Raw genomic sequence first — 14382 nt, forward strand, 5'->3', positions numbered from 1 at the left:
TACTTTTGTCCTTTAACCTTTATACTAAAGTTAAGTGATTAACACACCACCATATTACAGTAGTAGAGTATTAGGAATCTAACTGTATACTTACCTTAACCAGTGTGTTGTGTATTTTCATATGTTTTCACGTTACTAATTGGTGTCCTTTCCCTTCAGCTTGAAGAACTCCTTTCAGCATTTTTATATAAAGTCTAGTAATGAACGCTCTCAGTTTTTGTTTGTTAGGGAAAGTCTTTTATCTCACCTTCATTTCTGAAGGACAGCTTTGCTGGGTTCTTGGTTGGCAGGTTTTTTTTCTTTCTTTCAGTACTTGAATATATCACTCCATTCTCTCCTGGATGCAAGGTCTCTACTGGGAAATCTGCTGATAGCCTTATGAGAAAAGATCATTTTAGAATGAAATTTTGGAGTAAGCTATTAATTTCATGAACTTGGAAGTCCATATTTCTCCCAGGTTTGAGAAATTCTCAGCCATTATTTCTTTAAATAAGCTTTCTACCTCTTTCTCTGTCTCTTCTCCTTTTGTAACTCCAATAATATGTACATTGTTTCTCTTAACAGGGTCTCCTAAGTCCTATAGGTGTTCTTCAGTCCTTTTCATTCTTTTTGCTCCTCTGGATAATTTCAGTTGATCTGACTCACTGAATCTTTCTTCTTCATCTTCAAGTCTGATGTTGAAGCTCTCTACTGAATTTTTCAATTCAGTCATTGTATTCTTCAGCTCCAAAATTTCTTTTTTAGATTTTCTGTCTCTTTGATGTACGTCTTATTTGTTCTTGTCCTATTTTCCAGATATGATTAAATTGTTTGTTCTCTTGTAGTTCTCAGAGCATCTTTAGACAATTTTCTTAAACTATCAGGCAATCCTGGATCTCTGTTTCTTTAGGGCCAGTTACTGGAGGTTGACTGTATTCCTTTGATGGAGAGGTCTCCCTGATTCTTCATGATCCCTGTAGCCTTGCATGAGTGTCTGCATTTCAAGAAGCAGTCATCTCTTACAGACATTATGGACTGACTTTGGTAAGTAAAGACTTTCACACCTACAAGGGTTGGAGAGGGAGTGGGCACACTGCAACATGCTGTGACCCAGGTCTAGTGGTGCAGGGTACCAAGTGTGGGGGCATGTGGCAGCAAGGGGTCCAAGAGGCATGGTCTCTCTTTGGCTCAGGTTGCTGGGGTCTACAGCATCAACTGTGTGGTCCTTGATGAATGCTGCAGGGAGTCTGCAAAGGCTACAGTGGCTGTTGGGGTTCTGAGCAGCACCTCTAGATCCAGTGACTGGAACAGGCAGTGGTGGTGGCCGATGCCTGTGGTGTGTACACAACTCAGCTACAGGGGTCAGCTATACGTACCTATGTAGTGGCTGGGGCCAGTTGCAGGCATGCACCTAGTGGTGGGTGCCAGGGCAGGCAGCAAAGGCCAGGGCCAGCTGCAGGCACCCTGGCAGCTACAAGAGCCCCTAGCTATCTGCATGCTCTCCTGTGGCTGCGGTCTCCCCCTAGGTGTGCACACAGCAGTGGGAGCCAGTGACAGGTGTCAGGCTGGCAGTGTGCAAGTGCACAGCTGAAGGGGCTTGCCCCAAATGCACACATGGCGATGGGGCATCTAGGTTCATGTCTTATATTCACAAAGAGGCCTGGGCTGGCTGTTGGTGCAGTACCTGGGCTCTAGCAGGGGCCAGATCAGGGCAGGGAGAAAGTAGGCAGGACTCAGGTGGCTGATGCCAGCGAATGCAAATAACTGTGGGTGAAAGCTGGTGAAATCTGCAGGGAGTCCATGATGGCTGTGCTGTCTCTCGTTTTCTTCAGTGGTGAAAGCTGCTGGATATGTCTTAGAGCAGGTGTCTAGAAACCATAGTAGCTTCTGCTGTGTGCCTGCTTCTGGTAGCTCCCACTTTTCTTCCTTGTTCCATCTCTGTGTGTCTCAGCTTTGCCAGTCTCTGGGTGGGGTAAATCTGAAGTGGCACCTTCATGTGGTGCCCCAAAAGGCTGGGGAAGCTAGTCACTCACCCCACTCCCCCTTTCCTAGTGAAGGGTCCTCTATCTAGCTGGGAGCTCCCTCTTGGTGCTGAGCAATGCTAGTTTTGGGGACAGGATGATGCAGGCAGAATGAAGCTGCCTTCCCCTTTTTGTATGGTTAGTCTCAGGGATTTTTGGTTCCACTGCAGTGCTGAAGTTTCTTAAGTGCACACCGGTGCTCTGTTTATATATAGCTGTCTAATTGTCGATCTTTGTAGGGTGATGGAGGCTGGGTATCCTACGTTGCCATTTTGATGATGTCACCTCCAGTCCTGCAACTCAGGAGCAGCCAGATGGAAGGTATGCGGGAAAGGGCATGGAGCTGTGATGCCCTCTTCAGGCACACCACGCTCCCAGTACCTCCACACGTTCTCCAACCTGGAAGCTACTGTTAGGCCATCACTTCCAAACTATGGTCTGGGAGAAGTTAACAGATACTTAGCTGACCACTGAATGCCAACAGAGACCCCGTACTCAATGACAACAGCTCCAATGAGACCTACTGCGGATGCTACAGGAACAGCACACCTGATCCGTATTTTAGTCCCACAGTCATAGAACTGCCTTACTGAACTGTACAGTGGCAGGAAAACAAAGCTCCCTGCAGCGTCTCTGCAGATGGGTGGTCAAGGAAGTGACCTGCTACATCATGATGTCTCTTTCATTTGGCCACTAGGCAACCTCATCTCTAGTGACCCATTTCTAGTCAAATTTGCTGCCCACCTCTAGCAGCTTGGCACAGTACAGATTAATGGTCCATGTCCCACCACTCTGACAGTGAACAAATTTTCTCTAAACATTCATTTTTTCATGTGAAAAATTAGGGTAAGAATAGTAATTTTAGTTACTGAGAGTTTGTTACATGCTAGGCACTGTCCCACATGCTTTCCCTTAATTAATTAACTTAATTCTCATTAACAACTCCATGAGGTAGGCACTATTTCTATTCCCATTTTCAATAGGAAGAAAATGAGGTGCAAGAGGTTAAGTAACCTGCCCAAGGCCACACAGCTGGTAAGTGGTCGAGCCAGGAGGGCAGAGGTGGCAGTTAAACTGATTAGTGCATAGATAATGCTCAGCGCAGGGTCCAGCGCACAGTCAGTACCTGGTGGTGATTATGACAGTTAAAACCTTGGTGCCTATTTCTGTGCTTTAATCTTAGACACAGCTTGATTCTTCTCACCCCTGTGGCAGAAAGGCCCACACATTTGTTCTCTCTGGTTCAGTGTCAGCTATGACCACGTTCCTCCTAAGACTTCAGTAAGTTACCAGCTCTATTGTTATGATTCCTGCAAGTCTGATCTCAAAGAGTTGGGGCAAATCTTTCTCCATTAAGGGCCACGTATTAATATGTTAGGCTGTGTAGGCCAGACAACTGCTGTCATGTATCTCTTTTTTCTTTTTTTATATTTTAAAAATATAAAACCTATTTTAGCTCATGGGCTATAGTTTGCCAACCCCAGCTCTCCAAGGTTATTAATACAGAACTAGTCTAGTCATCAAAAAGCTTTCACATGGAAATGGAGCTATCAGAATTGGCTACATTGCCTGGTTACACTTTCATTGAATCCCACCTACTGCCTTATTTTAATGAAATTATTTTTTCATTAAACTGGTACATTTATGAATACAGTGGAGAAACTTCCAAATGTCTACAGGCGAGGAAGGTAAGTAAATCTAGAAATGCCTATCTAGAATCTTCCAAAACTAAGTGATGAAGGGAAAAGAGGAAAATATGCCAGAAAAAAATCATTTTTAGAAAACTTCACTCATGCAACAAATATCTGGAAGAATTTATTGAGCATATCTATGTGCAGGCACTGCTTTTGGTGATGAGATTTTAGAATTTCAGAGCTCAAAGGGACCTTAGAAATTATCTGGTCCAAACTCCTTATTTCATGGATGAGGATTCTGGAGGCCTAGAAATTTAAATGGAACAGGCTTTTTTGTCCCTCAAACTTTTAGCACATATATATGCTATTAAGTGTTTGTTGAACGGAACTTAATGGTTTAAAGGTGGTAAAGAGAACAGTAGCTTTCCATTACTAACAGTACATTACAGTACAGTATATAGTAATTATTTTTAAATTTTTTTGAAAAAAAGTTTTTTGCTGTGAACAAGTGAGGTAAGCATCAGCTGTTAGATTAGTAAGTCTTGGATTCAACTTTAATTTCTCCTTTTCCCTTAAGGCTCTCGTCGCCCCCTCCCCTTTCTCCTGTCCACACATCTGTTTACACTGCTCTCAGTTGCTGTCTTTCTGCTCTGTCCTCCTCATTCCAATTCCTCCACATGTATCCCCCATCCACGTTTCCGTCTTAAAACCAGGCTCAAGTCATATCACTGCCTCCTTCCTCTACCCCGAGGTTCTGAACATTTGGACGTTTCAAGGCCTTAGCCTGGTTCCTCAGCCCCAAACCTGCCTTCTTTCTCCCCAGTCATACTTACCATTATTCTGTTTCCTCTGATGCTCCCTTCAAATTGTTCCTGGCCTTTCTCTAAATACGCTCCCACTTCAAGCCCTTGCTAAGGCCTGCCCCTCCACGGGAAATGCCTTGTCACCTGTCACAAGCTTCTGGAATCCTATCCATTCTTAATGCCACCTGCTCCTCTACCCTGCTTTCCTCTTCATTTCCCCGGCAGTTCTCCTTTCTCGTGGCAGGAACGAAATTTGATCTTCTATTAGATTTACTTGGGTAGATGATGTAATTCTTCTACTGAAAGCAAACTACCTATTTAGCAGGTACAAGAAGAAACAGTTCTGGTTACATTAAAACACCAAATTTATTGCATAATATTGAACTATATGCACACACATAGAAAATAAACATTTCATATAACTGTATATCTTTTTTAATCTTGTATTATAAAGACTGAAAAACTACCAATTTAGCAATTGGAATAAATTTTAAAAACCAAAAGAAAAAGCAAAAATCTACAGTCCTTCATTGAGATTTGATGCTGACTCACGGTTCATAAATACTTCATTTTATATAAATAAGTTTTTTTCTCTAGTGACTAGGAATTTAAAATTAGGCTGACATGGATTCTTTGCTCATGTAGAATTTCCTTACCCCGGATGAAGGTTGAGCATGTCATGATTTCGGAGATACACATATTTGCTTTAAACACAACCCCCTGAAATCCCATTGTAAACAAACATTTCAAATGCAATAAACAAAAGTTCCATAATGAAGAATGTCCTTAAGTCTTAGCAGTTAGGGAAAAGGGGAAAAAAAAATCTGAGTAGAAACTTTGCAGTTTAAATAGAAATAAAAAAACAGACCACATGCATCCACTAGATGGAGAGGAGGGGAGCATGAAGTCAGGTCACAAAGATGGGGACGGAGTGAAGAGGGCAGTGGGGAGACGAAGTAGTAGAGACATAAAGTGATAGGGAAAGGGGACAAGAAATTTATTATTTCTACTTTTCTGGGAGAAAATATTCCTTAAAAAATTAATGCAACTTGCTTCAAAGCAAAATAATGGAAGGGTTGGGAGCCTGCCACCTCATCTTATCGTCAGAAGGACTTGGCGGAGCAACCAAACAAAATTCAGCTCAGCTGCGAAGCTCTGCACACCTTTAAGGAGGGCCAGGAATAGGCAGAGCCATAGGGAGATGGCTTGTCCCTCGAGAAGTTTTTTTTTTAAGCAAGGCGTGTTTATCAGAGGGCTCCCATCAGTTCTCCAGAGTTCCACCAAAGTAATGGACCCAGATTCAGCTTGTTGGACTTAACAATTTCTGAAGTAGTCCTTTCTTTCCTTTGTCCTTAGGGCAGGGCTGCAACAAGCCAGGAGCATTTCCAAGGCTGCAGAGAAAGGAGACATTCTGCATGTGCAGGTGAGAAAGGACGGATAATCAAATCATTCTTGCAGAGGAATGAGAAGTTAGACGAAGGACAAGGAAGCATCGTGAGGAAAGATCAGGGCTGAGAGAGACACTGGGGAAATGTAAGTTTAAAAATCCACTGCCATTTTATCCAGCAGAGTGCAACACAGCCACAAGTGCAAGGAATACGGGCTAATTTGGTTTAAAAACAAAAACCCCTCCCACACAAGAGCCAATTTTTCACCCCATCCCCAGCCCCTGATTTTTCAAAAAGGTTCCTGCTTACCACCCCAGAAAACCATCAACCAGGTTCAGGAGTCACAAGTCCCAACCCACTTATGCAATAGAAAAATAGAACTCACGCCCATGATTTTCTATATGGGCCTCAAGGTGGACGCTGAGGAAGGAAGGGAAATCTAGGGCAAGCTGGGGAGCCTCAGGCCAAGCTGAACCCCTCGTAGTTGTCCAGGGCCTGGGTCAGCCGTGCACTCAGGACCTCTTTGCTGCTGTATTTGGGGAGGTCAAGAAGGTTGTAGCAAGTGTGGGCCACAGGCAAGTACTCCTCCCCGCTGGCTGTGGACTGGATGACGATCTGCAGGCTGGCCATGCCGTAGATGGGAATCCGATCACTACCCGTCAGGAACACTGTGGAGAGAGGGAATGGGAATTACCAACTACACAAATAGGGGGGGACTGGTGTTGGCGGCCTGGGAGGAACAGAAGGGAAAGGATGACACCCTGTGGCTCCTATGAGAAGTGCAACCACTTTCATGTGTCATTACGATACATACATACTGCATTAATACTAATATAAGCTCACTCTTACAGAGCGAGAGAGATTGCCTTTCAAATCCTGGTTGTTGGTTTTATGTGGATAAAAAGTCTATACTTTTCATTGAAGGGAACTGCTGACCTCGGGGAAAGCAGGAAGATGACCTGAGTCTGACTAGAGGCCTCCTCTCCCCTCAGATGTCTGTGCTTATACCCCCGGCTGGTGAATTTCCATTTGGGATGTTTGCTTGCCTTTGCCTGTCTCTCCATTTTTCTTAAACCAGAAGAGCTGACGCTGACATTACATGAGACGTTTCACTCTTGTGACACACTGGGACTTGGGGGAAAAAGGAGAGACCAACCCAGCTGTCTTTTCCTGTTTTCTAGCACTCGAGAACCTTCTTTGTTCAATTGCTGGAAAAATTACTACAGTGAAATCCTTAGTTAAGGAGCACTTTCAAATAACGGGCCACTACCTGAGGCTGAAATAGATACACATTCTTATCAAAGTCTGTAGAGTTAATAAAACTTACGTAAATCTCTGAACAGAAAAATGTCTTCTTTTAAGGATAATCCCTGGACCAGGAGCAGGCTCCGCCTGATGTCACTGCTTTACAAGCTCTGCTGGCAAACCTCACCCCATCACATGACTCACATGCCACGGCTTCTCAAGAGCCCGTGTAACGGGGCAGAGGAGAAACAGGGCTCTCTTTAGGAATTCTTCTGTAAGCTCTCTGCTGCCTCTCATTCTTGCACATGAGCAGTAGAATCCAGGGATAAATCTTGCATTAATACTAACATATGCTCTTTCTTATAAAGCAAAAGAGACTGCCTCTCAAATCCTAGTTTTTAAAAAAATTTTATACAGATAAATTATCAACGTGATTATACAATGACACAAGGATTCCTACTATTTTTTTAAAAGGCTCAGTTTGTTCATGTAAACTAGACTTCATTCTCCTTTCCAAATGTATTAATTACCGTTCTCAAATGTCATCCAGCCAGTCACAAAGGACCACTTATTGTATGACTCCATTTATATGAAATGTCCACAACAGGCGACGCCAGAGAGAAAGCAGACTGGTAAAGGGATAGGAGGTTGGGAGAAAACAGGGAAAGACTGCTAATGGGCACAGGGCTGCTGCTTAAGGTGATGAACATGTTCTGAAGTTGACAGCCGCACACTGTGGAGTATACTGAAAACCAATGAAATGTACATTTTAAATGGCTGAGTTGTCTAGTATGTGCATGTGAATTAAATCTCAACAAAGCTATTATAAATCACATCTCCCCAGTTAAATCTGCCATGAACACTAATATTTTCAAAAGGCTAGAGAGATAAGGGAGGTTAATCCAAACAGTTTGATTTCATTAATGTAATACTTAAAGGAGTCACATATAAAACTAGTATTTTTAGAGCAATTAAAAAATCAGTGAAATGCTTTTTTCTTCCTTTCATGCAGTCCATTCTATTAGGCAGCAACTAAGGAATAACACCCTCTGTGCCTGATATCATAAGACAACAGTGTAAATATATTTCCTTACTTACTCTTTACCATTTAAGAGTTGAACTTTACCCATAGAGTATGCCATCCTATACCATATGCAAAACTGAAATGTGGACATATACCATACTGACATTACTAATACTTACAGAGAAACTTCTTCTTCTTTTCCAGTGGGAACTCATGAAATGTTTCCCAAAATAGTCTCACAGTGGGATGTGCGGCTGAGTAATCACCCCTGTAGATGGCAGTCTGCCCAAAAAAGAAAAAAAATCATCTTAAGAAAAATATTACAGTGGACATATGCACTGGAGAGGAAATAACTGCTGTGTTGGGGGAGGGTAATAGCTTAGCGGTAGAGCGCATGCTTAGCATGCATGAGGTCCTGGGTTCAATCCCCAGTACTTCCACTAAAAAAAAAAAAACCTACAAAATCTACTTTATAGCACAGGGAACCATATTCAGTATCTTATAATAACCTACAATGGAAAAGAATCTGAAAAGGAATATATATATATGTATGTATAACTGAATCATTTTGCTGTACACCTGAAACTAACATTGTAAATCAACTATACTTCAATTTAAAAAAAAAAAAAAAGATGTAACCGCTGAGATACAGCAGACCTCCAGATCCTACTCAGTCACACAACATTTGGAAAGAGGCCAGGCTCTGGGCATTCCCACCCAGGCCACTGCTCCTCCCTCAGAGTTAAAAGACCATGTCTTTCAGGCTTACCTCTTCCAGTTCCTCCCAGTTGTAGTTGCTGTTCCCCACCATCATGGCCCTCAGTTCTGAAGGCTGGAAGAGCTCAAGCACTTTGCCACCACACACCTTTAGGAAGCCGCTGGAGAAGGCTGTGTACCATTCGTGAACTGAGATTTGGAAGACATAATTCACATAAGCTTCCACAAATTCCTGCCTGCCAGGAGACCAAAGAAATAGAACACAGTTAGCCCAAAGTCTTGTAGAATTTCTCAAGTTCCCCTTCTACACTGAAGTTGAGAGAGAAAGAAAAAAATCTCATCAAATTCTCACACCAGAAGGCATCCTATGGAATCTTGTAGGTTCCAGCCCCAGGATTCCACCAAGGAGTCTCAGGTGATCTGGAGGCAGAGATGCAAGAAAGAAGGGGAGGGGGCCAGATAGGCAAAGCCGTACTACTGACTTTATTTCCCCTGAGGCATTCCAGTTTTCATCTTGTTTATGGTCCGACTTAATTTAGTTCAGAAGAAAATACTTTTTCTGCTTAAAAGAAAAAGTCTAAGATAATGGTTTGAGCTACTTCCTTTTTCTTCAGAAATGAAAAAAATTGAAGCCAGCTGATATTTGTATCCTCATCTATTTGAAAAAGTATAATTTCCTAATTCCTTTCTATAAATCTCTTAATCACCTCTGGAAAGAAGTGTCTTATACAATGGTTCCACTTCACCAATGATCAGTCAAGTGCTAATTAAGACAACAGTTTCCTGCAAGCCAGACTTCTAGCAAGCTGGCTTCCTGGGCAGGTTTCTGCAGGCTGCAGGTCAGTGTTCTCTTTTCACATGGGGTCTGGCCATTGTCTGTATGCATATTTGAGACTCACTAGTGGGAATGTGAACTGAGATACGAACACCTCGGAGAAAAAGTTGCCAATATCTAGAAAAGCTGAAAATGAAAATACCCTTTGACCCAGCCGCTCTCCTACCAGGTGGTGACCCAGAGGGACTCACATGAACGTACAAGAAGACAGTAAAGTCACATGATGAAGAACAAAAAGCCCAGCGCTTTAATGGAACTAACTAGATCTACATTTATCCAAAGGAATAGAATCTCAAGAACAATGCTGAGTAAAAGCCAAGTTTTTGAATCTTAAGTACAATATGATAGCATTTATGTAAGTTGTTTTTTCACACTTAAAACAGTGCCATCTATAAGAGGCAGTGGCTCTGCCACTTATGGCTTATGACCCTTGGGCAAGTTATTTAATCTCTCTGTGCCTCAATCTGTTCATCTATAAAATGGGGAGAATGAGAATACATAACTTACAGGACTATTATAAAAATTAAATGCGTTAACAGATGTAAAGTTCTTAGAACCAAGGCTGCCTTGTAGGTGTTAGTGATTATTATTATACTGCTTATGGCTACAGGATTGGTTTATGAGTGTGAAATTATGTATATGATGTATCTATGAAATGCTTATTTAATAAAAACATTAATGTAAGAAGATCTTTGTCTTAATATAAAAATAAAAACATGAAAGAATATGCATAACATTCATAAGAGTTCTATCTGTGTAGGAAAGGAGGGTGAGAAGAGAGGAACAGAATTAAAGGGATGAAAGAATTTCACTGGTATCAGTAATTCTTTCATTAAAATATCTAAAGCAAACACTATCTGTTTATTCTGGATCATAGATACAAAGCTGTTGGTCATAGTACTTTTTTGCTTTTCTGTATTTAATTTTTTTCTAAAAATTAAAAAAAATCTGACATTATGAAAATGCTTTCCACTTATGCTTCTCTGTAATATACTGCACTTCTACAGTTTGAATATCTTCCATTTCCTCTAAGCAGACACCGTCACCAATAACTTACCAAGGTATACCAATAACTAACTAGTGTGAGCCCTGACAGTTTTGTTCTCCTTTTTTTGCCATACAAGTCCTGACTTAAGCTTTGATTGAGGAGGCATCCACTTCAAAGACAGCCATCAGGAATAAACAGACGGCCAGCCAGACGGTTAGACCACATGAAGAGCCAGGCTGAAGCTCCCTTGTTTGAGAGATCTTGGTTGACTCTGATAACTGACCATTTGGGCCACTTGTTTTTTTTTTTCCCCTCTTCCCATGCATTGAATTGCTGCTCTTATGTTTTAAGTTTACCAATTAAGAATGAGCCCATAACATCCTAGGCCCACCCCCTCAACCCCAATAAAAACAGAACCCCAGAAGTTCACTCTCAACTCCCTTACTCTCTCTGCTCCACCCCTAACCCCACCAACCTCACTGTGTTCCCCCAGTGTGCCATGTAATTTCCAGGTCTTGTAAATAATAAACCTTAATTTTTTTCAAAGTATCCTGATGGTTATTGCTGAAGGGCATCTTGCAATCCTAATCAGAACCACAACACTGGTTATTGATAGGTTGAGACCAGCACAAAACACTAAACAACAGGCAATGTAATAACAGTGGATAAGTGGGGTAGAGCCTCAGATCCAGGCTCTGCCATGTCCTGTATGCTAATGACTAAGCCTCTCTTTTCTCATCTTTAAAATGGGGTAAATGTTCAGGTTTTTTAAATAAAAGCTACTAATGTAAAAAGATGATTGTACATCTTAACCATAGATGCTAAAAGTTTCTCACACTGCAGATAATGTACTGCTTTACCCATGAGACAAAGCCTGTAAAACAAAGAATGTTGCCCGCCATGCAGTTCTGTAAGTCATTAGCCACTGCAGTCACTGACCTATAGTCCACCCTGAAAGGAATTTGGGATGAAAAACAGGATGAAGCGTTCTGTGTTTTGGATATGTGGGCCCCTACATAACTATCTAGGATGCATATATCTAAGGAGGAATTTCAATGACCTCAGATCCTTGCATCCTCCCATACACAAATAAGCACTAAAATCATTAACTTGAGATATCTGTTTTTTTGTGTGTGTGATTAGCAGTTATCTTTTATCAAGATATATGCTTGACTACATGTATTTCCCAGGCCAAAAAAAAAAAATTAATATAGATTGGCTCTTCCCCTGCATCTTTGGCGCAGTTCCTCAGAGCTACCTGAGAGGCTGTCTCCCAGGCTGTATAGTCATCAGTAAGGCCCCTGAATAAACCCAAAAATCACAGCTCTCATGTGTGCTTTTTATTTCAGCTGACAGTTCTGGCAACCATGAAGGGACCCAGAGCCAACTTCTCTTCTTCACATGAACCCTCCAAGGATCTGGACCTTGGTAACAGCAAGGGCCCAGATGAATTTGGCTGAGTCTTTCCTGGTCTCAGATCTCCTGTCTTGGCTAACAATCCTGAGTTTTATTCAGTGGTGGATAAAAAAGGTACCTGACTTCTCATTTTTAAGATACTGAGAAAGTGTTCAGTTGTAAGGTTCTGAGAAAGTGCCCAACTGCAAGAGGATGGGAAGATTTTGTTCAGCTGAAAGACACTGGGAAGCTTCAGACTACATGATTAGGTAGGAAGCTGACCTGACATCTTGCCCCAAATCATCTAGATCAACAGAATTGGTTGAACTATAAGTGAAGATGAGACAGGAGGGAAGGGGGCAGGGCACAGCCACTCAAGGAATGACAGCAACCATAATTGTGGAAGAGTCCCCTCCTAGTTGGCCTTGAGGATTAAGAGGTTTGACTTCCAGTAGACCTTGAGCTTCATTATATGCTCACTGTAACAGCATGATCAAATAACATGCCCGCAGGCGCCATGATAGCCCTGAGGCTAACCACAAAAGGCCAAAGAATGGGTGGTGGCCCAATTCTTGGGAATGCCAGCCCCTTCCCCAGGGCAGTTGGATTGATCCCACCTGTGGGCATGTGAAGCTACTGAGACCATAAAAAGTGACACCACCACACCTAGTGGCCCTTTGCGCTCTCTCTCCCCTTTGGAGACGGCCCACACTCTGTCTGTGGAGTGTGTACCTACTTTTACTTTAACCTGAGCACCCAATTCCCACACCTCTTTCCTTACCTTTCTCTTGCCTTACATTCTATGCAGTATGTATCTCTCTAAATAAATCTACCTTTACTCAACGGTGGCTCACACTTGAATTCTTTGCTGTGCGAAGCCAAGGACCCACACTTGGCAGGACACGTCCTAGGGGCTCAACTGAGACCTGGGACTCGGCCCTCCTCACGGCCCACATCCGTTTTCCTGCCTCAAAGATACCACATGGGAGCTTTCAGCTCCAAAGATAAGGGACATGGCTCCTGTTGGCTGGTTATGGCTTTCTCAGGCAACCAAGAAATTTATGGAAATTGTGGAGGTGAGTCCTCATACTGTGCAGCAGTCCCATAGGGAAACTCACCCATTAATTGAAAAACTCATTAAAAGAATTGGCCACCCACTGCTCAGAGCACCCATGGCAGTTTTAGACTACTGGTAGGAGAAAACAAGATGCGCAAAAGAGCTGAAACCACTCCAGGGCAACACCTGGAAGAACTAAACTCACAAACAGCCCACCGGCCCCTACTGTTTTCAACAGTGATTCTGTTATGACAAGCCAATTTTAAAATGAGAAATAGTCTCCCAAACAGAAGAAAAAGGGGGTGCCAGATAACCCCAATAATCCAGATGGGTTTATATATGTACAGAACTTACACTTGCAAGCACTTACTTAATTAGGAACTAAGGAAATCCTCCCTGAAATGGCCCAGATGGGGCTCTTTTTGACATTCCAAAACTGGTCTGTGCATAAGCAGTTAGACAAAACCAGATCCAAAACTGGTTCTGCGTAAGCAGTCAGAGAAAGCCCGCTTGATAAAACATCTTTTCAAAATTCTGACCCTAAGGGGACAAAGGCCTCCTAAGAGGAGCCTGCATTTTCCTCCCTGCATCTTTGAGATAATAATGTTCCACCAGGGCTCTCAGGAATCCTTATCTGTATCTTATCTAGACCATCTCTAATTCCTGGGACTGAGGCAAAAAAGGGGAAAAGAGGCCTTTCAAACTCAAGCAAGTAAACTTAACTTATTCCAACTGTTATTTATAAACCAGTGAATTTTACATTGCAATACCTGATTTATGACTAAGTTTTAAAATGAAGCTATGAGATCTCTGATTATATCTACGTCTGTGTGTTCATTATATATATATATATATAATTAGATATATATATATATATCTACTTCCGAATGGTATTGCCAAATTAATTTGTAAATGAGCTCTATTATAATTAGCTTTAAGGAAATTAAGCACTTACATAAAGTCTCAGAAATATAAAAGAAACTAACCCAGATGAATTTCAGGTTCCCATGAAATAGTACCAAAGTTAGTTAAAGTTTGTTGGTCAAAGATATCAAGAGGTTTTAAAACACTTGGTCAAACAGGAACATAGGTCACTGTGAAACAATACTTATTTACTTAACCAAAGTGACAATAAAAGATTTCAAAGGCAAATATGGAAGGTTACAACAGATTACTTAAAAAGTAAAGAAACTTCACAATCTGTTATCAAAATCAGATTAATATTCCAAGAAACTTTATCCTCTTAACAGAGAGAGAACTTCCTCTTTGATTTGAGGAAGTCTTGGGCATGGCTTT

The 14382-nt window shown here is 41.9% G+C and overlaps 1 protein-coding gene and 1 long non-coding RNA gene across 11 annotated transcripts in view; one reads left to right on the top strand and one right to left on the bottom strand.

The window, feature by feature from the left end:
* Nucleotides 1-5692: 5692 nt before the first annotated feature.
* HERC3 (HECT and RLD domain containing E3 ubiquitin protein ligase 3) overlaps nt 5693-14382 on the bottom strand; it is a 114419-nt gene continuing 105729 nt past the window's right edge. For 9 of the 10 annotated variants that reach the window (XM_032498174.1, XM_032498150.1, XM_032498179.1 and 6 more), the window contains 3 exons: nt 8864-9047; nt 8274-8376; nt 5693-6493 (listed from right to left, as the gene is read on the bottom strand). In XM_032498174.1, the coding sequence (XP_032354065.1) occupies nt 6285-6493; nt 8274-8376; nt 8864-9047 (496 nt within the window). In that variant the 3' untranslated portion in view covers nt 5693-6284. Of the gene's footprint in view, nt 6494-8273; nt 8377-8863; nt 9048-14382 lie in introns of those variants that run through there. The other variant, XR_004326544.1, reaches the window with a different exon arrangement.
* LOC116669245 lies at nt 5756-10330 on the top strand. Its single transcript, XR_004326575.1, has 2 exons — nt 5756-5860; nt 9816-10330. It is a non-coding gene; the product is annotated as an uncharacterized LOC116669245 (long non-coding RNA).

This window comes from Camelus ferus, chromosome 2 (genome assembly GCF_009834535.1).
Source record: "Camelus ferus isolate YT-003-E chromosome 2, BCGSAC_Cfer_1.0, whole genome shotgun sequence".
NCBI classification, from domain to species: Eukaryota; Metazoa; Chordata; class Mammalia; order Artiodactyla; family Camelidae; genus Camelus; species Camelus ferus.